The 27500-nt window shown below is 42.7% G+C and overlaps 2 protein-coding genes and 2 long non-coding RNA genes across 16 annotated transcripts in view; 2 read left to right on the top strand and 2 right to left on the bottom strand.

Annotated features, from left to right (window-relative positions):
* The window catches only part of LOC116056974 (dynamin-1-like), a 31683-nt gene extending 20839 nt beyond the window's left edge, over positions 1-10844 (bottom strand). For 5 of the 7 annotated variants that reach the window (XR_004896742.1, XR_004896743.1, XR_004896744.1 and 2 more), the window contains exons 1-10: positions 10323-10843; positions 7217-7290; positions 6773-6922; positions 6099-6302; positions 3628-3726; positions 3215-3375; positions 2264-2406; positions 1813-1948; positions 1267-1334; positions 340-478 (exon numbers count right to left, since the gene is read on the bottom strand). Coding sequence is in view for 4 of the 7 variants with exons in the window: in XM_031309380.2 (XP_031165240.1) it covers positions 340-478; positions 1267-1334; positions 1813-1948; positions 2264-2406; positions 3215-3375; positions 3628-3726; positions 6099-6302; positions 6773-6922; positions 7217-7290; positions 10323-10483 (1335 nt within the window). In the remaining 3 variants the exon portion in view is untranslated. Of the gene's footprint in view, positions 1-339; positions 479-1266; positions 1335-1812; positions 1949-2263; positions 2407-3214; positions 3376-3627; positions 3727-6098; positions 6303-6772; positions 6923-7216; positions 7291-10322 lie in introns of all 7 variants that reach the window. The other 2 variants (XM_031309377.2, XM_035999045.1) reach the window with 1 other exon arrangement.
* LOC116056993 (scavenger receptor cysteine-rich type 1 protein M160-like) overlaps positions 1-27500 on the top strand; it is a 1012348-nt gene that overhangs the window by 732300 nt on the left and 252548 nt on the right. The gene's annotated exons all lie outside the window — the stretch shown is intronic.
* LOC118494635 lies at positions 11312-26749 on the top strand. The gene is made up of 3 exons (XR_004896761.1): positions 11312-11329; positions 22230-22235; positions 26633-26749. It is a non-coding gene; the product is annotated as an uncharacterized LOC118494635 (long non-coding RNA).
* LOC118494638 lies at positions 11465-13547 on the bottom strand. Its single transcript, XR_004896764.1, has 2 exons — positions 13216-13547; positions 11465-11670 (listed from the first exon to the last, which is right to left on the bottom strand). It is a non-coding gene; the product is annotated as an uncharacterized LOC118494638 (long non-coding RNA).

The following is a 27500-nucleotide window of genomic DNA, read 5'->3' as shown; positions in this document are numbered from 1 at the left end:
GAAGGACAGGTCAGAGGTCAGGAAGGACAGGGTCAGGGGTCAGGAAGGACAGGGTCAGAGATCAGGAAGGACAGGGTCAGAGGTCAGGAAGGACAGGGTCAGGGGTCAGGAAGCACAAGGTCAGAGGTCAGGAAGGACAGGTCAGAGGTCAGGAAGGACAGGGTCAGGGGTCAGGAAGGACAGGGTCAGGGGTCAGGAAGGACAGGGGTCAGAGGTCAGGAAGAACAGGGGTCAGAGGTCAGAGGTCAGGAAGAACAGGGTCAGAGGTCAGGGTGTGATCCACACAGGTAATATCTGACTCATATAATATTAATAATAGAGAGTAAACGTGAAGGGTACCTTCTGTGTGCACTGCCTCACGGTGTTGACCAGCTCGTTGATCACCATGTCAACACATTTTTGACACGGCTCTTTGATCTGAGCGATCAGACGCTTCACGATCGTCTCAAACGCCATGTCAGGCGTGAACAGCCCCGTCCTGAACACAGAGCACAGGGGAGAAGTTACAGAAGAAGTTAAGGAAAAAACACAAGACTTTCACCCAGGAAACAGGTGTTCATGTCCTGAAGAAGTTAAGGAGAAAACACAAGACTTTCACCCAAGAAACAGGTGTTCATGTCCTGGAGAAGTTAAGGAGAAAACACAAGACTTTCACCAGGAAACAGGTGTTCATGTCCTGAAGAAGTTAAGGAGAAAACACAAGACTTTCACCAGGAAACAGGTGATCATGTCCTGAAGAAGTTAAGGAGAAAACACAAGACTTTCACCAGGAAACAGGTGTTCATGTCCTGAAGAAGTTAAGGAGAAAACACAAGACTTTCACCAGGAAACAGGTGATCATGTCCTGAAGAAGTTAAGGAGAAAACACAAGACTTTCACCAGGAAACAGGTGTTCATGTCCTGAAGAAGTTAAGGAGAAAACACAAGACTTTCACCAGGAAACAGGTGTTCATGTCCTGAAGAAGTTAAGGAGAAAACACAAGACCTTCATTCAGGAAACAGGTGTTCATGTCCTGAAGAAGTTAAGGAGAAAACACAAGACCTTCATTCAGGAAACAGGTGTTCATGTCCTGAAGAAGTTAAGGAGAAAACACAAGACTTTCACCAGGAAACAGGTGTTCATGTCCTGGGAGCGTTCTAACCCAAACCACGACCTTTTTCCTAATCTTAACCAGTCGTTTTGGTGTCTAAACTTAACTGTCATGTGACTGGCCGGCAGTAATTTCATACGATATCATACAAACCCGTTCATGAGAATGTGTTCACCTGATTCCGTGGATGTTCTTGATGGCGTAGCTGATCTCTTTACGGAGAGTCTTCTCATCACTCTCCAGCTACACACACACACACACACACACACACACACACACACACACACACACACACACACACACACACAGAAATTATTTATTATTAAAGGTCCGATGACATGGTGCTCTTTGGCAAGGTGGAGGGTGGGGATGTGGCCTCGACCAACTGCCACTTTGCTCGTTTGAAAGCCATGATGTCTCTCTTTCTCATGGGCGGGCCAAATTCTCTGGGTGGGCAAAGCAGAGAAAGGGGAGGTAACCTTGCTCCTCATGAGGAGCAACAGTCAGCTGTCACGTCAGTCAACTGATCAGTATTATAGTTTTACAGGCCATGATTTCCGTTTGGCTTGCTTGTCATAAATTGAACGAGGGATTAAACTACCATGATGTTATGTTCAGTTTACCATTCACCAAAAACATGAGCACATGCACAACACTGTCCTCTGTCACGTGAACATGTCTGCTGTGTGTGTGTGTGTGTGTGTGTGTGTGTGTGTGTTACCTTGACCAGGTCGAAGGGGAAGCGTTCGTGGAAAATTCGGTTGATCTTGGCTCCTCCTGACAGCTCGTAGGTGTCCACCTGATCTCCGGATCCTTCAATCCGCTTCTCAAAGTCCACCGCAAACTGCTGCACCATCCTGACACACACACACACACACACACACACACACATAGAGTCACACACACAATCACACACACACACACACCACAAAAAGTGAGAAAAATGTCACAAAATACTACATAAATGTCAACAAAGAGACAAAAGCATCGAAAAAAAATGCTCCAAAAACCTAGAAAAACATTGACAAAAAACAACAAAACCTTATATATACGTATAAATACTTTTTTATGAATCAATATTGGATAATTCAAATGAAGATCCATTTGAATTGGGAAAAGGATCTTTTAAATCCAGCCCTTTGAGTGACTGATTGGTTGATGGAAGTACTGACTGCAGCAGGGCCTTGGTCTTTCGGCTCGGGTCATCCGGTCTGAAGTTCTTGTATTCCTCCACCTCCTTCTCGATGGACAGCAGCTGGCTCTGCAGTTTGCTGCGTAACCCCGGCAACGTGTCTCGGATGTGGTTGGTCAGTTGCTGTGGGTAACGGAAAAATGCACGGTCACTCAGTGTTACACCTGACAGTTGATCTCACTGTCTGAAGTCTGAATGTGTAGTTCGGTCTCAGCTGGACACATCTGGGAAACCAGCTGGTTGCATCAACACTTGGCCTGCTGTTACCTAACTTTATAAGTTTAGAAGTTACAGTTAACTTAATAAGTTATCAAGGTGGAGGTTGTGTGGCGTCTCTAAACTACTGATCGTATTGTCTCTGGCGTTCACAATTTCCTATGACACTGCCTTGTCCTCTCAGGGACCCAAGGGTCCCATAAAGAGCTGGGCCTGATCCTGGAGCTCTGCAGCTAGACCCTTCTCCCTTCAGAGGTCATGAAGACGCCTTTAGAGGACCTTTCTTAGGGCCTTCTTAGAGCCTTTCTTCGCGGGCTTCTTAGAGCCTTTAGAGAGGACCTTCTTAGGGCCCTTCCTTGGGGGCTTCTTAGAGCCTTTAGAGGGCCTTCTTAGGGCCTTTCTTCAGGGGCTTCAAAAGGCCTTCTTATGGCCTTTAGAGGGGGCCTTCTTAGGGCCTTTCTTATGGCCTTTCTTAGGGCATTCTTAGGGCCTTTAGAGAGGATCTTACCACCTCTCTTTGTGGGCTTCAGAGAGCCTTCTTAGGGACTTTCTTGGGAGGCTTCAGATGGCCTTCTTAGGCCTTTCTTAGGGGGCTTCTGGGGGCCTTTCTTAGGGGCCTTCAGAGGACATTAGTTTGATACTCATCTTAACATTTCACTGGACGGACTTCCCATAAAACTTGTGTGTGTGTGTGCGTGCATGTGTGTGTGTGCACCTGGTTGAGGATCTTCTGCAGGTAGGCGGTGCCCATGCGTTCTGCCAGGTGTCGGTATGACGGGTGCGACAGGAAGAACTTCCTCTCAGCCTGCAGAGCTGCTGTGATGTCTTTCCTCCCGTCGATGTCCTTCTGACTGCGGTTCACCACCCCGACGTAACCTGACACAGTTCAGAGTCCGTCATTATCTCCGCAGAGACACCTGGAGATCATCACCACCACTGTCTCTACTTCAGTACTGTTGCTGTGGTTACATGCAGAGGAATCTACCAACGCAGTTCCTTTCTCTTCCTTTCTCTCATCAACACCTGTTAATTCTCTGATTTGTTCTATTTAAATGTTCTTTTTACTTAGTGTTTAGTAACTGAAGAACTTTGTAACACAGGTTTTAAAAATGTAACTTTACGTCTCACCTCTGCGTAGTGGAAGCAGTTTGTTCTCCAAAATGTCTCTGGCGTCGGTTCCTTCATCCATCAGATCCAGCTTGGTGATCACACCGATGGTCCTCAGACCTAAACAAACATTCAAAATACTTCAGCTAAACCCAACAACCCCCTGCCCCTCAATAGTTTTGTTCCCGTCTCTTTGTGTCGTTTTGTGTCTCTTTCTGGTCGTTTTGTAGCCTGGCTCTGCCCTCCTACTTACTTCCACTCAATTTTCATTTCCCTTCAGTACTCCGTCTGGGTTTGCGGTATATTCTTGGGTTTTCTCCGGTCAAATATTTACCGGTCCAATCAGCGAACAGAGGGAGTGGCTGAGAACGATGACGTTGAGGACGTGCACTAGAAAGATGCGAGCGAAGCCATTCGGTCCGTTGTGGCAACGCTGCCGAATATCCAGAAGTTAGAGCCCGAGCAAGAACAATCTTTGCTGAGTTGTGTTGGTGGCCATGATGTTGTGACCCTCCTCCCCACGGGGTTCAGGAACAGTTTGATTTTCCCGCTCGCTCCGTTAGTGGTGAAGGAGTTAGCTAAGGCTAACGCTAGCGATGCTAATGCTAAATATAAGCCGATAGTTGTTGTCGGTCTCCCCTCTTGTTGCACATGCGCATGACATACGTCACGACCAAACGTTAGCGATTGGTTATGGCAGATCCAGAGTGGCTCTGGGCAGATCCAATAGTTTTAAACTTCAACAGAGTACCCGCCTTCAAGGAAGTTATCACTTGTCAATGGAGAGGGGCCAGACTCTCTGGACCAATGAAATGGACCAGAGTCTGGTAGGACCAGGCTAGTGTACCAGAGTCTGGTAGGACCAGGCTAGTGGACCAGAGTCTGGTAGGACCAGGCTAGTCGTTTTGTGTCTCTTTGTGTCGTTTTGTGTCTCTTTGTGGTTTGTTTTTCATTCGGTGACATTTTGCAGGTACAGGACCTCCGTAATGGATCTGCGAGTATAAAATGCGGGAGATGTACAGCAGGGGTTCTCAAACTTTTTTTAATAATGTACCCCCTTTGAATTGTGTTTTTAAGCCAAGTACTCCCTGACTAGTGCAAAAACATTTTGACATCTATATAAAGAGGAACAATACAGTGTCGGCAGTGAGATCTACTAAACAACAACCTCGGAACTGAAAAACATTTAAATACTACATTTCAAATGTTCAGAATCCACCAATTACAGTAATTCATTCATTATTATAGTGTAATTATTTTAGGAATTATGCATGACATATTTTTAAGCATTTTGCAAAAAGTTCATGTACTCCCTGCAGTACTCCAAAGTACCCTCAGGGGTACACATACCCCCATTTGAGAAACACTAATGTAGACCAAGGGTTTTCAAACTTTTTGTGTGTGTGGACCATTATTTGTAATCACAAATTTTCACGGACCACCTCATAATACACATAATAAAATATGTCTCCACACAGTTCTACCTGAATTAATCTGCACCTCTTAATAGGCCTACCTGTCCGTACACACCGCCGCCGACTTGAGCTGCAAAGAAGCTCTGGCCGCTGAACCGCAGCAGCATGCAGGCAGAGGGAGCAGCCGCCAGCTGTTGATCCGTGCAGGACTTCACCGTGAGCGGACTGTTTAGAGACCATGTGACCGGCAGGTAACGTTAACTGGTCCCTATACGCAAATATCATCAATGATAGGGAACCCAGCAACGGCCATGATGAGCTTCTCCTCCTTTTTCTTTGGTAGGAACCAAAGTTGACATCGTATGTTTCTCTGGAATCAGCCAGCGTGAAGGACGTCTATATTCTGATTGGTTGCTGCTGAACCGCGTCATAGCTCATTACCATAAAGTTGACCTACTTTCAACTATCTGATTGACGCTCTGGTCGCTCAAAACGCCCAAAACGCGACGCCGACAGATTTTCCGCTCCTTGCAGCTGAGAGAAGCAGCTTCCATTGAAAATGAATGACTTCCTGTATCTTTAGAAGATCAAGTCAGCGGCGGTGTGTACATACAGTGCTAGCACTAAAACTAGAACTGGTCATCACATCAGTACAACAGGCTCGTTAAAAGAAGGTTTATTGCACACAACGGCTGCCACATATTTAATTTATTTATTTACTCAAGCGCCCAAGGGCGTATCAGGTTCATTTGAACAACAGGCTGATTTCCATAGCAATGGAGTATTAAATCTATACAGTAATAACACTTGGATGTAGTCAGAATTTCAAAACCTTTGGCAATTTTAGTAATCACATAATAACTTGACAATTTAATTTAAATTGTAAATCAATATGCATATTCTTAATTTTTATGGGAATTCCCTGGTAAAATGAAGGTTAAAAAAATATTCATTTATATTTTATTTTGCTTTTCCACGGACCACCTGCAGTACCCTCACGGATCACTAGTGGTCCGCGGACCACAGTTTGGGAATGACTGGTGTAGAAGATGTAGGTGAGGTGTAAAGGACTCTGACCTTGCGGGTCGACCTCCTTTGCGATCTTCAGAGCGTCAGAGTTGGCAAGGTCGGAGTTGGCGGGGGAAACGGCCAACACGAGGCAGTTGTCCTTGGTGACGAACTGCATTAGCATCTCTTTGATCTGGTGCTCGATGTCGGCCGGCTGGTCGCCCACGGGGACCTTCGTCATGCCGGGAAGATCCACCAGAGTCAGGTTCAACACTGGAGACACAAACACAGAGTTAGATCCTCCAGTGAGAGAGTGTGTCTGTGTGTGTGGGGGGGCTTGTTTAACTATATTCGTGGGGTCCAAAAACCGGGAGTCAAGTATACTTGTGGGGTCTGCACAGCTTTGTGGGGCCAAAATGCTGGACCCCACAAGGTTAAAGGTCTGTTTGAGGGTTAAGACTTGGTTTTAGGATTAGGGTTAGAATTAGGTTATGGTTAGGGTGAGGGTAAGGGTTAAGGTTAGGCATTTAGTGGTGATGGTTAAGGTTAGGGTAAGGGGCTAGGGAATGCATTATGACAATGACGGGTCCCCACAAAGATAGTGTAACAAACCTGTGTGTGTGTGTGTGTGTGTGTGTGTGTGTGTGTGTGTGTGTGTGTCTGTGTGTGTGTGTGTGTGTGTGTGTGTGTGTGTGTGTGTGTGTGTGTGTGTGTGTGTGTGTGTGTGTGTGTGTGTGTGTTACCGTGGGGGGAGTAAACTCGTAGGTTTATGGGGACCGGACTGATTCCTTTGTTCTGTCCAGTGATCCGATCAGTTTCCGCTTCGATCTCCAGACGAACTTCATCGAAGTCGATGAACTTCTTCCCTTTGCAGTGCAGGAACTCTGCGTACTCTGATCATCAACACATCTCAACATCAGGCCACTGGTCAGGTAAACATCCATATATATATATATATATATATATATATATATATATATATATATATATATAAATAGAATAGAAGTAGAAAGTGGCATGAAAAGAAAAGACTCAAGTAAAGTAAAAGTACCTCAACATTTGGACTGAAGTACAGTACTGGAGTACATGTACTTAGTTACATTCCCCCGCTGTATATATGTATTATATATATATATATATATATATATATATATATAATCTCTAAAGGTGTTGATGGTGAGTCTCACCTGTGGGACAGTTGATGAGCTGCAGCACCAGCGGGCGCCGAGTGACGATCCCCGACCCCCGCGGCAGGAAGTCTCTGAGACGGAGACACAACAACAACAATCAGTCAGTCAGTCAGTCAGTCAGGCGGTCAGACAGTCAGTCAGTCAGGCTACGTTCAGACGGCAGGTAAAGTGGCCCAAATCTGATTATTTTGGGGTCAAGTGACCAAGTCAGACTTCTTCAGAAGGAGTGTGAACACTCAGATCAGATGTAGACCACTTCCATATGTGGTCCCGAATCAGACCCAGGTCTGATGTAGACCACTTCCATATGTGGTCCTGAATCAGACCCAGGTCAGATGTAGACCACTTCCATATGTGGTCCTGAATCAGACCCAGGTCTGTCAGTGTGAACAACCAAGGAGGATTTGATGAGACTTTTACATCAGTCGACATCGACATTTGTCAAAACCTGACTAGGCTCAAACATGGAGACCAGTGATGGAGCAGGTTAACGGAGGAGAGGGAGGGGTTAGACCTCATCAGCAGGTTAACGGAGGAGAGGGAGGGGTTAGACCTCATCAGCAGGTTAACGGAGGAGAGGGAGGGGTTAGACCTCATCAGCAGGTTAACGGAGGAGAGGGAGGGGTTAGACCTCATCAGTGTCTGGGGAGATACTTCATCTCAATCTAACCTCCCTAACTTTAGTGCAGCAGCGTGCTGCGTCTGATGTCAGTTAGAAACCACCAACAGTTCACACTGGAATCTGATTTAGGCCAACGCAGCCAGGGAAGCACAGAGTGGAACCATCTGGAGCTCCCCCTGCTGGCCAGCTGCAGTACAGCTCCTAACCCAGCACACAGGGAATGGTTTCATGGTTTTTAGTTTTCAGCGATGATCCAGAATGAAAATCAGCAGAACTGAGCGGACGGTGTTCCTGCTCGGGGTGGAGACGTGTTAACATTCAGTTTTATTTGAATTCTTCAAAAATCTGCAGAATGTTATTTGTTCATTATCAGTTTTAGATTTGCCAACGTTTCAGACACCGATGTGGGAATAATTAGGCCTCCTGCACACCAGCTGTGTGGCGTGAGCGTGGCGTGAGCGTGGCGTGAGCGTGGCGTGAGCGTGGCGTGGCGGCTGCGTGGCGTTTTCTATGTCTTTACCACCAGAAAGGTGTCTGACACGGCGCTGCTGCTGCTAGCCTTGTCTGAACACATGGATGTTTCCATAAACATAAATATATTCTGATCTGATTACAGCAGAGACAACGTCGGCAGGATTGACGGAAACATAGGCTCCAGAATATTTCCTTCTGGATTGACAGGTGCTATATTTGAAAATTTTTAAATTACATTTATATCAAAACCTCGAGACTTTCAAACATCAACATGTCATTTATGAAATGTATTTGTGTCAAAATGACATATACACCTTTCATATTCTACGTTGAGATTATTATATTATAACATCTGAGATTATTATATTATAACATCTGAGATTATTATATTATAACATCTGAGATTATTATATTATAACATCTGAGATTATTATATTATAACATCTGAGATTATTATATTATAACATCTGAGATTATTATAACACTCTGAGATTTGTGTAAATATGTTTAAGATCTGCAGATTCCGTTTGTTCCTGAACATTTCATGAGCTGTGATGGGAATCCTTCAGGACTGCAGCTCCAACACTGTCACGACATCCTCCCTGTGTGTGTGTGTGTGTGTGTGTGTGTGTGTGTGTGTGTGTGTGTGTGTGTGTGTGTGTGTCTGTGCGTGTGTCTGTGCGTGTGTGTGTGTGAGCTAACTGCAGGGGAATCAGACACTGCAGCTTTCCACCTACTCCTACACACACACACACACACACACACACACACACACACACATACATACAGACACACAGACACACACACACACACACACACACACACACACACACACACACACACACACACACAGGGAGTTGTCATGTGACCAGCAGCAACCAATGAGAGGAGACCGTTGTTCTTCCTCAGGGTGAGAGGAAGATAAGGATTCAGCCAATCAGATGTCAGACAGAGAGAACGTGTTAATATCACACAGAAGGAGAGTGGTTGTTTCTGTCTTCATATCAAAGTACATCTACTAAAGTACAGCTCTGAAATACTTCACCTGAGTACTCACATGTACTGCTCCTGAGTATTTTAACGCTGCCTAGGTTTTAAGGATGAATGGAGCCGTGAATGTCTCCAATCTCTGGGTCTCCACTCGGGATGAATAATCTGGCCTCGCTTCAGACAAGAACTAAATCATTTCATCTCATCTTACTGTCTTCTTTTAATGATTTTATGTCTTTTTAATATACTGTACCTGATATATATATATATATATATATTAAAGACATAAATCATGTATCAGCACGTAGTATTAAGAGTGTAATGTTTACATTTGAACATATACATATATATATATATATATATATATATATATATATATATATATATATATATATATATATATTAAAGACATAAATCATGTATCAGCACGTAGTATTAAGAGTGTAATGTTTACATTTGAACATATACATATATATATATATATATATATATATATATATATATATATATATATGTTTGTGTGAATGCTGCTGCTGTCATACTAATTAAAACTACTTTCACTACTTAACCTTCTAACATATTTATATTATTATATTAAACCAGAAACACACTCATATCTTCTGATGAAGCCGACCATGCTCTGACCAGCTGCTGATCTACATCCCTCTCCATGTGTAGGCCTACTGGTCTTGATATTATGTCTTATGGTATATTTGTATTTTAGCATATCATTTTGATATGTGCCTATATGTATATTGTTGTCTCTATTGTACAGTATGTTAGTACTACATGTCTCTTTGTTGAACGTATAGATGTGAGTATATGGTGTATGTGAGTATACCTGGCCAATACAACTGATCCTGATTCTGATTTATTCAGCAGCTCAGCCCGGCCTGGAGGCAGCCGGGCGGGCGGCTCCCTCTGACACGGGGAGCAGGAGGCACGACACGACACGGCACGGCATGACTCGGTTCGGCCCGGACAGACAGACACAGATACACAGACAGGTGAACTCACTTCCCCACGAAGTTCTCCAGAACGGAGCTCTTCCCGGCGCTCTGCCCGCCCACCACGGCGATCTGCGGCAGGTCGAGGCTCGAGTTCTGGCCGATGGAAGCGAAGGCGTCCTGGAGCTGGTTCACCAGCGGGATCAGGTCCTCCATCCCCCGGTTCCCCATGGCGGAGACACGGCGGGGAGACGGCGGAGAAAGAGAGACAGGTGTGGAGAGACAGACAGTTGTGGAGAGATAGCGAGACAGGCAGAGAGAGAGAGAGAGAGAGGCAGGTGTGGAATCTGGATGCTGCTGGTGGAGATTCAGTCAGACAGACAGGTAGCAGGCAGGGAGACAGGTAGGTGGATGGATGCAGCAGCTAATCCGTCTGTCGCTCCGTGCTCTTGTCTCACGTCATTACGCTGTGCACGCGCAGCGATCAGTGAGTCGATAATCGATCCGAAATCTCCGATTCTCTCCGATGACCTTCAGTTCTTCTTCTCTCCTCTTCCTCTCCTCCGCCGCTGCAGGGAGCATCACACACACACACACACACACACACACACACACACACACACACACACACACACACACACACATCCGGTGCAGACCTTCAAAATAAAAGCATAGAAGCACTAATAGCCTTCTGATATTTAAATTAAAAAAACAGATCCATTAATAAACATAATAAGAAAATGTCTATATTTATGTATAGAATAAGAAAAGAAAATCTGAAATATTCTCTAATCTAAAAATATTCCAACTTGTTTTGTAATTAACAATCTTTAATATTATTATTTATTTGTATCTTTCTAATGAAGTATTTTCACAGTCTGAGACTTCAACAGTTTAACAATAAACTGATAAATTATCTACGAAACGGACAAAAAACTGATTCTTGAAACTTTGGCAAAAACATGTCCCACTAAGAAAAGTGCCAATTCTGTTGGAAATTAATAACATTTTCATGAATAAAAAGAATCAAGGTTATAATCAGGGGGTCCTTTGCACATATTTAAGGATCTTTTACAGGTTTATTTTTAATTTGTATTAATGTAATGATTATTTGCTGGCCCATTACCTACAAAACCAGTTGTCCTCAGATAGGAGATAATCATTTCAACTGGATTAAAAAAACAAAAAGCAATAATTGAATTAAATAAGATATTTACCACATGAAATAGTACATAGTAATATGTTTTAAAAACTACGAACAGTGAGTTTTTAACAATATTTACTATTATTTTGTGGTTATTCAAAATGTGTCCCACATATTCGTCACCACCGTCAGATACTTATAAAAAGCAATAAAATCAGGCAACTACAAGGTCAACTACATTCCTGAGGACCCCATTCTCAAACCTTCAGCTCACCTCCTGACCTCGATCAACATCAATTTGCATACAGGACCAACAGATCCACTGATGACGCCATCTCCGTAGCACTGCACACAGCCCTCACACACCTGGAAACCCCCAACAGCTATGTTAGGATGCTATTTATTGACTACAGCTCTGCATTCAACTCCATTTCCAGACAAATTGATTAACAAACTACAAACACTGGGTCTGGGAGACCTTCTCTGCCAGTGGATCAAAGACTTCCTCACCAATAGACCCCAGCGTGTCAGGATCAGCCATCACACCTCCTCTAGCATTATCCTTAACACCGGCGTCCCCCAGGGCTGCGTCCTCAGTCCAGCCCTCTACTCACTCTTCACCCACGACTTCACCTCCTCCCACAACTCCAACACCCTCATCAAATTTACTGATGACACAACCATAGTGGGACTCATATCAGACAACAATGAAATAGTCTACAGGAAAGAAGTCCAGACCCTGTCAGCTTGGTGCACGGACAACGACCTCAATCTCAACACCAAGAAGACAAAAGAAATAATAATTGACTACAGAAGGAACAAAATAAACCACAACGGACTGTGTATCAACGGGAAGGAGGTGGAGAGGGTGGCAAGCTTCACGTTCCTCCATATCATTAAAAAAGCCCAGCAGAAGATGTTCTTCCTGAGGACCCTGAACCGCAATGGGCTCCCTCAGGAACTCCTGACGCACTTTTATCGCTGCACAATTGAGAGCACCCTGACATACTGCTGCACCGCGTGGCCCTCCAGCTGCACAGCAGCAGAAAGAAAGGACCTGCAGCGGGTTGTTAAGACAGCTGAGAGGATCATTGGCTCCCCCCTGAGTGAACTATACTCAAGCCGTCTTCTCACACGGGCCACAAACATCAGGCAGGACACCTCACACCCCGGACACTCCCTGTTCACCACCCTCCACTCAGGCAGATTGAGAACCCCCATCACACGCACAAATAGACTCCGGAACAGCTTCTTCCCCAGAGCTGTGAACATATTACAAAAATCATACATACATCCACGCATACAAACATAAAAAATAAAATAAATAACTAAAAATACACACATCTCTTACCCCCTCTTACACCCCCAGTGCAATCGGACTCTGTGCAATAACTGACTGTTTTTAGCTGTTTTATCTATTTATTGAGAACGTGTTAGTGTATGTGCATATGTGTATGTGTGTATGTATGTATATATATATATATATATATATATATATATATATATATATATATATATATATATATATATATATATATGTATATATATATATGTATATGTGTATGTGTATGTATGTGCATATGTATATGTGTATATATATTTTTATCTTCTTTACTCTGTATACGTATGTATGTATGTATGTGCGTATGTGTGTATGTATGCACGTGCGTACGTATGTATGTATGTATGTATATGGATGTGTACATGTATATATGTGTATATCTTTATTTTTTTACTCTATGCTGCTATTTGGAGAGGATAGCTCCAACAGAATTGTGTTGTATCGCATACAATAATAAAGATCTATCTATCTATCTACTGCATGCTTCAAGATCACTGACGCTCCCTTAAGTTTGCTATTTTCTCTTAAACTTGTTCATATTTTTGGACACTGCTACTGTTGCCACCATAACATGTCAACACCGTCTCTTTTGTATAAAAAAATATTAGATTAGATTATGACATAAATGTATACTTTTTAAGAAGAGGTCTGAAGTAGCTAGCAATAGAGGGGAAACAAGATGGCTAATGTGAACAACTCATGCATATCATGTGAAAGGGTAGGTTTTTGTCACCACCGTCAGGTTTTCGTGGACATCCTCACGGCTGTGGTTGTGGTGAGCCTTTATTTATTGTGATCAACAATTATATTCTAGCCTCCGTTAAGGACCACTTGGAGGTTTTTGTCACGTCACAGAAAACCTGACGGTGAGACAAAAACCTACTCTTTCACATGGTATGCATGCTCAGGACTGTTATTTTTTGCACCCAATAGTTAAATGAAGTTGTTAAGCAAGAAGCCAGCTTGTGTGGTATACATTTTGGAATTGTATGTTGTTATGAGGCCACTGTCACCAGATTAGTGTCACCACCGTCAGTTATAAAGTCTCCACCGTCAGAGGGAGTTTTATTTGTTTTAAATGAATTTGCTTACAATATGTTTCTTCAGTGCTGTTGAGTTATTAAAGTAATAGTCTCTTTTAATGCAAATATATGTTTGTTAAATAAAAAAACATGACTTTTTCTATTTAGGCTTAAAGTAAACGTTGTATGATGTTAGATCTTTTAAAGGAGTACACGTGAAACACTATAAAAAATGAACAAAAGTGAATATTCAACATTTAACAACATAAATGTGTACTACGAATGCCAGATAATGATTTAAAATCTCTAAAAACATATTACACCAAATAAATAAAACATAATTTGCTTTTTATTGTGTCTGACGGTGTTGACAAAAACAAAGTAGTAACTGGAAAAACATCTGTTTTATGAAAGAAATACAAAATGAGGAGGTTGCACCGGTACATTGCTGAACAGCCAAGACTTTGGTCTATAATGATATACCTTCAGATTTAGTAATTTAACTAACTTTTATTTTCAAAATTAAAACCTGTTTTATCCAAATTCCCAAGATTTCAAAAGTTAAAGGGATATTTCACCATTGGAAAGATGAATATATCTTTAAATTGGGTCACTTATGTAGTAGAAACGTGAAAAAAAATTAGAAATTGGTGGCTTCTAGGCCGAGAAAAGCCAGAAAATGTGTTTTTTGGTTCATGTGGATGAAAGACACCAAATCCCAGAATGCACTTGCTTCGCTGCTTTAGCGTCTACTCCCAAGCCACGCCTACCGTTTACAGACAGACAGTGAGACGATCAACTCAACAAGTGTGTTTTATTGTCATTTCAACCATATACACGAAAAAAATGTCACCATAGCTCAAGTGGTTACACATTTAAAATATATAAAAACGACATACGAAAAAGGCTACATTTAGTGCACACACATTATATGCTCCGAAAAGTTCAGCTAACACATAGCTACTAGCATTAGCGCTTGGTGGGCTGTGTATATGTATAAACTGTGTATATGTATAAGCATTGAGTATAAACACAGCCGTAAATTTGTGTGGGATGTAGAATGGTCGGCATTTAACAGTCACAAACTCAAACAGCAGTTAGCAGTTAGTTGGATACAAATCACCCCATTTCTGCACCAGGCAGTCCGTGTTAACACAGCACACCTCCACTAGCTAGTCTTACCCGGTGACAGAGTTGCAGGTTGGATAGTCCGGTACAGCAATATCACCACAACAAAAACACAGCAGTCTCTGAACTCGCGTTGGGAGTTTGGTTGAAGTTGGATGTAGTCCAGTTTGTTGTCTAATGAGTGGACACTTGCAAGCAGGATTGATGGAACAGGTGGCCGGCTAGCGTTAGCTTTCCACCAACACATTCGTTCAACGTTCCCCACTGATGATGTCCCTTTACCGGCCAGAGGCATCGAGCAACACCGCTGGTCTCCATAGCAGGCGTAGTGTGTCGAGTATTCCGTCTGTAATAAAGTGTCCTGCATATTCTCTGATCTGTACCAATGTATCCCGGTGGTACACGTGTGCGGTAGTTTGAATGCACATAATTGTTGTTCTAAAATTTCCTTCGGGATGAATACATCTATCTATCTAGCTATCTAAAAGTTCTCTGCTGAGAAGCTAAGCGAGGATTCAAGATGGCTGACACTCGTTTTTGCTCGGCAGATTTCGGAAAAAGCCGACAGTCCAACCCCCTATGGGCTATGCGGAAGTATCTCCTACTACTGGTTGTAGTCCTTTGCCTCTGGGCAAAAATCTTCGGATGATGCAAAAATTGTCGTTTTACGTCATCGGAAGATTTTTTACCCAGACCCAGACCCAGAGATCTCTGGTCTCAGGGGGACATGAGGGAGGGAAGCAAAGTCATTCAAAAATACTACCGGGTTTCTACTGATACAAAGCTTAATGCTAAATTGGTGAAGTATCCCTTTAAGGTCCCATGGCGGTCCCACTTCGTCTCTCTCTAGTGTTCATGGGAAATGTAGGACTAGAACTACAAGCAGTGTTGCCAGATAAAGATTATGTTTCCAGGCCAAACACACACTAAACCGCCCAGATTTCTTGGTGGAAAACAGACCAATCTGGCAACCTTTCTGCAGCTGGCCGATCCAAACAGATGCTTCTCTTCTTCATCACCAAACTGGCAACTAACTTTACAATATTACCCACAAAAATTAATTTTAGCTGCATTTGGCAGGTTGGTGGGTGTCTCTTTAGAGCCCAGGTTATCAGCTGGTCCAATAGAAGTGATGTGTAACCCAGTCTTAATATTCCTACAGATTCTGACCAGCTCCTCATCATCCAGTGTAGTAGAGCTCAACAGAGTGGTTCCGTTGGTTCTCTCCTTCTGGATTTAGATAATCAGCCATAATGTCTAAACCATCCCATAATGTCTAAACCATCCCATAATGTCTAACCCATCCCATAATGTCTAAACCATCCCATAATGTCTAACCCATCCCATAATGTCTAAACCATCCCATAATGTCTAAACCATCCCATAATGTCTAAACCGTCCCATAATGTCTAAACCATCCCATAATATCTAAACCATCCCATAATGTCTGAACCATCCCATAATGTCTAAACCATCCCATAATATCTAAACCATCCCATAATGTCTGAACCATCCCATAATGTCTAAACCATCCCATAATGCAATTAACGTCAACTGGCGGCCCGTGGGCCAAGTCCGGCCCGCCAGAGATTTCCATCCGGCCCCCAGAATAACACTGAATTCAGGAATAGCCTAGTAAGAGGAAAAAGTATGTTTTTATATTTATTTATTTTTAAATCAAATGAAAAAAACGCTTTCTGAAAAGTAGCTTGTGCCATAGCCTGCCTTCAATCAAAAATGACGATAAACGTGTTGCTCTCATTGAACATCTTTTATTGTTTCACGTGCTCATTTTTTCACAAATGTCAAAATTTTCCTCGTCTGGGATTTGCGCACAACTGCGATGTCTCAATAACAACCATCACCATAACAGAGAAGAACACGGTAACTGCAAGCCTCGCACATCAGCAAATAGTTCTAATGACAAATAAAAGCGACAGGCCTCAGTTATTAGAAATGTTACTATTTACATAAAATTAAAGTAGCCTGTGATCCAACAAATAAAGTAAAACCAAGAAAATCCCAAGACTAAACACTCACGTTTGCTTAATGGGAGAAGTTACATTTCCCCTTCGACACTATCTTTTTGACATCGGGCTTGACAGCTGTCAGGTTTATGCGCAAGCAGTCCTCCAAAGACTGGTTTGACAGTCGCTTCCTCTCATGCGTTTTTATAGAGTTAATTTTTGAGAACGCAGCTTCACAGGTGTATGTTGATCCGAACATAGTGAGCACATACATGGCCAATGTCTTCAGTGTGTCATGCTCTTGGGGACAAGCAGCCCAAAAGGTGCTCAAGCTTTCAGCACCACGGAGAGCAGCCTTCATGTCACCAGCGGCCTGGATGTCAATCAGTTCACTTTGAATAGCCGCCTCGTCCAGCGGCATCACCTTCCTCACGTTAGCGGGGAATTCTCCGCCTGGGCTGATAGTGAATGGGTCACGCACGAATCCAATGACATCCATGGAAATGGCAAAGTCATCAAATCTTGCAGAGAAATGTTCCCCCAGCTGTGTGATAAATGTCTTCATGTTCTCTGTGACATTGCTGTGACCCACGGTCTTAAGTGTGCTAAAGTGTAGCAGCCTCCACCACAACAAATCTTCGTGGAAAAGATCAAGTTTGTTTCCAAAGGCATCAAGTTTTTCCACCATATTCACCACAGGTTTTTCTTTCCCCTGTAGTTGTAGATCTAATGCGTTCAAATGGGAAAATCCGTTAAAAATGCAATGTTGCAAATGTATGCTGTCTTGCATGATGCGCAGGTGGTCAGCTGCCGCTTTTGATTGGCTTTGCATTAAAAAATCCACAACTTGATCCCTGAGTTCAACGAAACGCTCCAGTGCTTTGCCCTTACTGAAACAGTGCACGTTGTTGTGGAGTAAGAGGTCATCATGAGAGGCTTCAGATTCCTGCACAAGTTTTCGGAATAAACGGTGCTGTGTGCTTGAATTCCCCCTGATGAAGTTCATTATTTTAGGGGTCCAAGCCCGAGTCTGCAAGAACGGGCAAGAGCAAAGCTATGCCGTTCGCACAGCAGGGCTGTAGAACCCTATTGTTTTTCTACTGATTATTCATCATCATCATAGTCATTATTCTTCTCCGCCTAAAACTCCGACTACAGCCTAAACCGTACACGGTGGGGGGTTGGCATTTTCAGGAATGGTTCAGAACTCCGCAAGGACCTCAGGCGCAGAAATAGACCCACTTCCACCACTAGGTGACGCTATAGCAGAAAAAAATGTGTTTGGCCCTATAACTCCCACATCGTACACCGGACATCTAAAAACCATATATCCACGTGTTCCCTGGATCCAACTGAATCACGTGATATAGGCCACGCCCATTTCCGCCTAAACTTTTATGCATGAAAAATCGCGATTTATCAAAAACCTACTTTTTCGAACTCCTCCTAGACCGTGCGACAGATCGGCATGAAATTTGGCAGGTAGCATCTCCAGATGGTCCGGACAAAAAGTTAAGAAAAATAATTTTGATAGAATAAAAATTGCGCAAATTACGCACAAACAAATTTGTGTATCTAACTATGAAAACACCAACTTTGCCATATCTCGGCCAAAATAAATGCCATCAACGCCAAACTTTAGATTCTTGTTTAGCATGACCCTCTGAAGGTCACCCACACGTTTTACAAAAATCGGTCACTAGGGGGCGCTACAAGTACAAAACGTTTATATCTCATGAACCGCTAATCTGATTTTTACAAAATTTGATGGGCACCATCTAGGGACACTCCTGAGGCCATGTCTAGAGTGGGGTACTGAGGGGTCAAAGTGGGCGTGGCCTATGGGACCCACGTCTAAATTTACTACTTACACTAGGGTGAACAACTTTACATTTACAGGGTAGATAGACAATGGGTCATGGACCACACCTACCAAAAATTACACATGTGGACCACTAGGTGGCGCTATAATGGTTTTTTGCCTTTAACTCCCACATTACACATCTAAAAACCATAGATCCACGTGTTCCTTGAATCAAGCTGAATCACATGATATAGGCCACGGCCATTTATGCTTACATTTTTTTCTGCAATATCGCGCAATGCGCAAAACCAATTTTTTCGAACTCGTCCTAGGCCGTACGCCGAATCAGCACGAAACCTGGTACGTAGCATCTCCAGATGGACGTGACCAAAAGTTACTCAAGGAATTTTGCTACGTAAAATTTTTGCGCATTTGACGACCAATCAAATTTTCCTATACACATATAACAATACACAGTATACAATACAAAATAACCAACAGCACAACAACAAGGTCAAGATATCAAAGCTCAACTTGATTTGAAAGCCAAAGCATAGTAATGGGTCTTAAGCAAGGACTTGAATGTTTCAACGGTCCAAGCTGTTCTTACATTAATAGGTAGACCATTCCAGAGGTTTGGAGCAGCCACTGCAAAGGCTCGGTCACCTTTATTTTTTAACCTGGATCTGGGCACATCGAGGAGCATCTGATTGGAAGACCTCAGTGCTCTGACAGGTGTGTGGACATGTAAAAGCTCTGATAAATAAGAAGGCGACAACCCATTTAAGATCTTGAAAACAATTAATACAATTTTAAATTCGATCCTGAAACAAACAGGAAGCCAGTGGAGCGTGGCCAAAACCGGTGTGATGTGATCGCACTCTTTAGTCCCATTTAAAAATCGAGCTGCTGCGTTCTGGACTAACTGTAACCGACGAAGGGATGACTGATCCAATCCAACATACAAAGAGTTACAGTAATCTAAACGGGATGTAATAAATGCATGTATGACTCTTTCAAAGTCTTTGCGTAGCAGGTAAGGCTTAACCTTAGCCAATAGTCTCAGCTGAAAGAAACTGGTTTTAACAACAGAGCTAATCTGTTTATCAAATTTAAAAGCACTGTCAAAAATCACACCCAGATTCTTGGTAAAAGGTCAAATATGGGAACCTAAAGTACCAAGAGCATCAACTGTTACGGGCAGCACTCTCTCTGTCCTGTCTGGGATGTCCTTTCCCTGTGTGTCTGTTTGTGTTTGTTTTGTCTGTGTTTGTTTCTGTGTGGAGTGCTGGAGGCGTGGTCCGAGATGTAGGTCAACAGTTTACTACAATAACAGAACTAAAGGCCTCCGACGTCACCATTTTACTACAATAACAGAACTACAGACCTCCTACTTCAACAGTTTACTACAATAACTTTATTCCTCTGTATTTACTATTGATGGTTTCTGATGTTAATTGGAGGCTTTGTCTTCAAACACTCGGCTTCTTCTTAGCTGAAGTCTGACAACACTGAAAAAACAGCCGATTCAAATAATAATATTTGGATTTAAGGATGATTTTATTAATTTTTTTTGGTGTCACTTATAGTTCTACACATTTAGACATAAATAGAAACATAACAAGATGTAGATGCATTAACAAGTACACTTGTTTCAACTTACAAATAGAAACAATGAAATAAAGAACTTAAAAATAAGAAAAGAATAAAGAGATGACTATAATTCTGGCATCATATCAGTGAAAATACCAATGTTACGCAATGCTGTTGGATAACATTCATCAAAATGATTAACTACAGAAATTAGCAAAAATCCTGATAACTGATAAAAGCTCAATTGTTACAAAATACGAAAATTCATTCATTCAAAAAATGAGCAAAAATAAGTAGTTACAAACAACAACAACAATTTGTAAATCCCATTTCTGACCATCGAGGAGACGACTTGAAAACACTTTCAAATACTTTTAAATATTTTAAAAGGGAGTTTTTTTCAAGTTTTTAAAGCTCAAGTGGTGTTTGTGACTTGACATAATCCGGTGGTAACTCAGATCACATCAACAGTACATGCAGATAACTTTAGTCTTGAGGAGAGAACCATCTGGAAGGGCTGTTAAACTCAACTTGACATTCAAAAGGCTCTTTTCTTTATCCCAGTTATGATTTGCTGGACAACCCGAAGAAATTGAGATGGCTGCATGGGAAAGTTTGGCCTGGGTGGATACTAAAAATCGGCGAGTGCAGAAGCTATTTTAAGGCTGTCAACCACTCTTCCCAGTTCTACCTTAAAGGGTAACTACTGTTTTTTCAGCTACTTTCTAGGGTAAGTGTTTTTTTCTTCGGCAATTTTTTAAACAAAAGATGCTTTTTCTAACCTGTTTTGGGTCCATCCTAAGGACCCCTACCGGGTCCCTAAAACAGGTTCTTTTGACATTTGTCAGTAAAATGTACTTTTTAAAACTCATTTTTCCTCACAGATTGGCCCCAGAGACCCCGGATTTTGTACACAAGTACCCAGTATGTGCCATTCAAAATGAATTGAAGTTTTGTAAGGGTAAATAAATGGGAATTATTCCAAGTCGGTTAAAAAGGTGCATAAATGCTTAACCTCCATGAGCTCCTTGGAGGTGCTACTCAGCTCCCTGAGCTCCTTCCTCTTCAGTCGGTCCTCCTTCAGCTGCAGGGACACCCAGGTTATAATAATCCAGCTCAATGTTGTTCTGTCTGCACGGCAGCTGCCCCCTGTTGGCCTGGAGATCAATGTTCTTCTGTCTGCACGGCAGCTGCCCCCTGTTGGCCTGGGGAGACATAACAGAACACAGATGTGACTTCCTGCATCACTCCTCTCTTTAGTTTAACAAACACAGCCAGTGGTGGAAACAACAGAGAGAGAGAGTGTCCGTACCCTACAGTAGAAGTAAAGGACAATGTTCTCCACCAGCAGAATCAGCGGCAGGAGGATCGCTCTGATGATTAAAGGCCTCGGATCTGATGGAACACATGGACAGTCAACACATCACACAACATCACGAGTCCAACAGCTCCCATTAAACACAAACTGACCTGAAATCTAAAATCACTTCAACATGGACACTTATCTCTCACACCATGGTCAGAGCTTTGTGATTGGTCACATCAGAAGGTGATTCTCATAGTGAAACACCTTGCTCAGTTCTCAGAGAACCAGAGTTATCCTCGTAACCAAACATGCTCTGTCCTTCAGTTAATTGTTAGCTGTTAACATTTTTACACTTTGTATGAGTTTGGTTACTATCTGACATGTGTAACATGATGACAGTCGTCACAGAGTCAGTCCAGAAACAATATGTTGTCAGCTGATCATTTTCACTCAGTTTGGACCAATCATCTTCTCCAATCCTGTAAACAGTCAGCTTACCCATGACGCTGAGAGAGAGCACACGGCTCTCAGAGGAGAAGTTATGAGAGAAAACATAGAGGTGATAAACACAGCTGTAGCTTCCTTGGTGGGCGGGCTCTGCAGCAGGAAACAGGAAGTGGGCAGAGTGATTGACAGCTGGCTGGGTGTAGTTGTGTGTTGAGTCGGAGGAGGTGAAGGTGAGCTGGAAGGAGCCTCCTGGGTACTGTGGCTGGATGGAGCAGCTGATGGTGAAGTTGGAGCCCCAGAACACCTGGAACACCTCCTGCTGGTCCACCTCGGAGACCCCGACCATGGAGGAGGACACAGAGATGTTGGGCTGAAGCAGCAGGTCTGTAAATACAGAGACAGACAGGCAGACAGACAGGCAGACAGACAGGTAGGCAGACAGACAGATAGACAGTTTGAAGCTTACAGTAACAAGTCCACTTCTCTACACTTTAGGATGTCATTGTCCTGGATAACTTTACAGTTCAGTCCAATGGAAACCACTGTAAAATGCAGTTGGGTTGTCGAGGTCAATGATTTAAAGGGAAACTTAATGTATAACAACCGTATGCCCCCACTACTCTGTAAGGATTTAGATTCTTCCTACTTTCATTCAGACAAAAATATTTATTCAACAGTTTTATTTATTTTGCTTTTTCTTTTTTTTACACACACACACACACACACAGCCCCTCCCCTCCGTGCACACTGCGTCTGTCTCCATGGAAACGAGATCATCCCTGGCAGCGTGGTAGCTTGGCCTATTTGGTGCAGATAGAACAGCTGGCGAAATCCACAAGTTCATGAAAGGTTTGTTATTATTATTATTATTAATTTGTTTACGATATTTACAAGTCAGGTGTGAAAACATTTTTGATTAATATTTAATATAATAAAGTTCTGTGTAACAAATTATTAGTGAAATAATTATTGTGAACCCCCCCGGTCACACACAGGGTGCCCCCCCCCCCCCCCCCCCCGCCACCACAAATTGCTTTCTAATCTTTGGGAAACACTGAAAAACAGGAACATATGGTCCAGGTTGAAAAACGGTAGTTACCCTTTAAAGTACAAAGAGAGAAATAATTAACTTCCTGGTAACATTCAACAAATGTTCCAGGACAGAGAGGGGGGGGTATGATTTAAAGGGAAAGTTAATGTATAACAAACCAAGATAAGGGATTAAGCCGTGATTCTGATAAACCCGTTATCCTGGATGAATTTAGCCTTCACTCGGTTTCACAAAAGCAGAGGAACCTAAGTTACCATGGAGATTTATTCTGTGCAGCTAGCCTGCTCCCGACCAGGCTAACAGCCAGGCTAACAGCTAGCCTGCTCCCGACCAGGCTAACAGCCAGGCTAACAGCTAGCCTGCTCCCGACCAGGCTAACAGCCAGGCTAACAGCTAGCCTGCTCCCGACCAGGCTAACAGCCAGGCTAACAGCTAGCCTGCTCCCGACCAGGCTAACAGCCAGGCTAACAGCTAGCCTGCTCCTGACCAGGCTAACAGCCAGGCTAACAGCTAGCCTGCTCCTGACCAGGCTAACAGCCAGGATTTATTAATCCTGGAGCCTTTTCTGATCACTCAGCAGTGCTTTTACCTTATTGTTATCAGCCTGGATTAAAATACAACAGGTGCATATTGCTGTTCATTTAATTAGGCGACTGTTATTATTTAAAGTTGTGACCATTATTTTTTATAATTATTCCTGTGTCATTGTTACTGTTATATTGCTGTATGAAGACTGCTGCTCATATTGTTGTTAGAAGTTTGATGAATATATTATGACAGTTGTTGAGATAATTAGAAAAGGCTGATAACATTTCAAATGTGTTTTAAATTAAGTCTGTTACTAAGGGCAACATATAAAGTGCTGTACATTTGTGTTGCTATAGTGGACCTTAAATTATTTTAGTTGTTTAATTTTTTTTTGTATTCTTTAACGACTACAATTTGGGAGGATTCTACAATTGTAAGAACATATCCTAATTGTACAATCCTCCCAAATGATAGTCTTAGTTCACTGGACCAGTAACTAGTGATGGAGGCTACTGTACATTCATGTAACAACAGTGGAGAGGACACCCCAATGGTTTATGACCTTATATTTAGCTGGGCGGGAAATAACTGATGAATATACTCTGTTACATTCATGTTTACAGTGTGCATGGAATTTATCACTTAATTATCTTTATAGTTTCTAGATTTTAGTCACATTTCTTCAGTGTCTTTCTTTTCTATGTCCATATATATGATGGAACAAAGCATATAATATGTAGAGAAGGAAACTCGTCCTCTATAAAAAAAAAAAAACAACACGTGAGAAAAAGCGTGGCAGATAATAGTGGACAGACTGAATGATAGTCTAAAATATACATTTATGAACTACTGCTCTTAACTGAAACCATTCACTGAGTCACTGTCATCTGCAAAAACCAACAGTTGTAACTTTGCATTAAAAGTCAGCAGTGGAAGTTAATATGACTTAGGAAATGTATATGTTAGCCCATTAAAGAGAGAGGGAGGAACAGAGTGAAAGATATTCTAGTGTTGTAGAAAATTGATCTTCATGGTAAATTTCCTGAGTAACATTATCTTCTGCTTACTTTTAAGGCAAAGAGTACAACTGTTAATTTGTGTAAATGATTAGTAGCCTAATCCTTGAATGGTATGATTATGACGGCTCCAGTTCAGAGCAGAGGTCAGTTAATGTATATATTTAGTCTACTTACTCATTCAGTCGGTCCGTGATCGTCTGCTACGCTTTCTCTCTCTGTTTCATTACAGCGGCCGTGTTTCTTTTTTTTTTTTTTTTTTTACAAATAATGTGTTTCACGTCATCATACTTCCACATGAACAATGCATATTCTCAATTTTAGCATCAGTCAATCAGTAAATCTGTGATCGACCTCGCAGTCTTTTGAGGAAAGCCGTGGACGCGCATCTATCTGAATTACTTCAGCCTGACTCGACCTAGTCTCTCCTCCTCAGCCTGGCTCGACCTAGTCGCTCCTCCTCAGCCTGGCTCGACCTAGTCGCTCCTCCTCAGCCTGACTCGACCTAGTCTCTCCTCCTCAGCCTGACTCCACCTAGTCTCTCCTCCTCAGCCTGACTCGACCTAGTCTCTTCTCCTCAGCCTGACTCCACCTAGTCTCTCCTCCTCAGCCTGGCTCCACCTAGTCTCTCCTCCTCAGCCTGACTCCACCTAGTCTCTTCTCCTCAGCCTGACTCCACCTAGTCTCTCCTCCTCAGCCTGACTCCACCTAGTCTCTCCTCCTCAGCCTGACTCCACCTAGTCTATCCTCCTCAGTCTGGCTTGGCCTTTGTGAAACGCACCAAGCCAGGATGCACGGATCAGACTAGGTCAAACCTCGCTTTATCAGTTATCCTGGATTTAGAAATTCTGCTTTTATGAAACAGGCCCCGGATCAACTCCCTCTCAGTAACACTGATCACATGCTGCAGCGTTTCCTGTAAAGCTGTCATGAGGAGGAGTCACCGCAAAACTTTCTGCACAATTTCCCGCTTATCATTAAAAACCACACGGATGATTACTGATTATCAGCAGGATCACAGAATCTGTCTGCGCAGAAGTTCCCACAGACGTAAACATATTTAAAACAGAAAAACACTCGGCTAAATTCTTCAGATTTTCATTCTGGATCATCTCTGATAACTGTTAAACAATCTGCAGATTCTGTCTGGTTCTGATGATGAGTAAAGTTATAATTTCTGATATGGTATCATTAGTTCAGTGTTTGGTTAAATAATTAGGGTTAAGGTTGGATGTTACAGAAATAACAACGGACTAAAAATAGAATCAGAAACGTGGTTTGATTTGATGAAAATCTGAAGGATTCTAACGATTTCACTAAATCCATTTTCCTTTTTGTCTTTTCTTTCTCTGTCTCTGATTTACAGATCGATATGTGAATATGAAATGTTTTAACACTGCAACTGAAACGTTGGTGTGTTATGAAGCCACGAGGCACTTTGTGTGTCTGACAGGAAATAAAGAATCAATGAATGATAAGAAGAGACGATGTTTAAAGCAGAGTGGTACCTGAGCTCCACAGCAGCAGCAGCAGCAGCAGGTGATCCATTTCCAGGTGGAGGGTCTCTCTGCGTCCGTCTTCCCGTCTGTCTGCTCTCTGCTCTGATTATTTACATGGAGTCTGGTGGAAATATGCTGGCTCTATACACGCTAAAAGTACTGATTATTTACATGGAGTCTGGTGGGTTTGGTGATGGTTATATATAACATAATTTTACATCAACACCTGTTAAGCACTTCAACAGAAAAATATACCAATAAAGTTTTTATTGAAACAAAGAAAACGATCCACATTAAAGAAAGTCTGCTTCACTTTTTATTAACGTGAACAAATCTGACTTGATGACATCATCGCTGAGGTCACTCTCATTCTTTGGGATAAAACCATTTTTTTCACATTTAAATATCCGTGTGTGTGTGGAATCTGTTTCCTGTCCAGGCTCTGCCTCCTGGCAGAGGAGGGGGGGAAGTCCCACCCCTTCCTGTGTCCAGTGTGGAACTTTATCTCAATTCAAATGTGTCCGGTAGTTAAGAAAGTCTCAGATTGTCGTAGTATCTCTTAGTTTAGTGTGACATCGCTCAGTGGACTACAACTTCCACAATACACGTCACTTACTTTACTGTGACATCGCTCTGTGGACTACAACTCCGCAGCATGGTGGCCCAATGGTTAGGCTTGTGGCCTCACAGCAACAAGGTTGTGGGTCTGAATCCAGGTCGTTCTGGGCCTGTGTGTGTGTGTGTGTGTGTGTGTGTGTGTGTGTGTGTGTGTTCTCCCCATGTCTTCGTGGGTTTCCCCCCACCATCTAAAAATATGTACTAGTTTCTCCGGTCAGTGCCCTTGAGCAAGGCACTGGCTCAGATCAGGAGTTGGTCCCCAGGTGCTGTGATTGGCTGCCCACTGCTCCCTCTAAGGATGGGTTAAATGCAGCTACATGTATGTGTATGGGACAATAAAGAACCTTTAACACACACACACACACACACACACACACACACACACACACACACACACACACACACATCACAGCTCCAAGAAACATTATCAAAACCTCCCAAAACGTAGAAAAACACCACGCTAAGATTCTAAGACAATTCTTTCATGATTGCATCACCATCAATATTAAAACTCACATAATAAATAACTAAAACTGTGACATCACAATCAGGACGGAGTTCATTAAGGCAGAGACGGCGATGAGGCCTTCAGGTCGCCTCGGAAACCTCCGCCTCTTCAGTTTCCTGTTCAGACAGGCGTACCTGTCCCAGGAGTACCTTTTGGCGTGTCCTAGGGACGGACATCAAGTGTCCCAGGTGTGTGTCAGGTGTCCCAGGTGTGTGTCGGGTGTGTGTCAGGTGTCCCAGGTGTGTGTCGGGTGTGTGTCAGGTGTCCCAGGTGTG

Source organism: Sander lucioperca, chromosome 2 (assembly GCF_008315115.2).
Source record: "Sander lucioperca isolate FBNREF2018 chromosome 2, SLUC_FBN_1.2, whole genome shotgun sequence".
Classification (NCBI taxonomy): Eukaryota; Metazoa; Chordata; class Actinopteri; order Perciformes; family Percidae; genus Sander; species Sander lucioperca.
The sequence above is the reverse complement of the archived record's forward strand: the minus strand, read 5'-3'. Positions and strand labels throughout refer to the sequence as shown.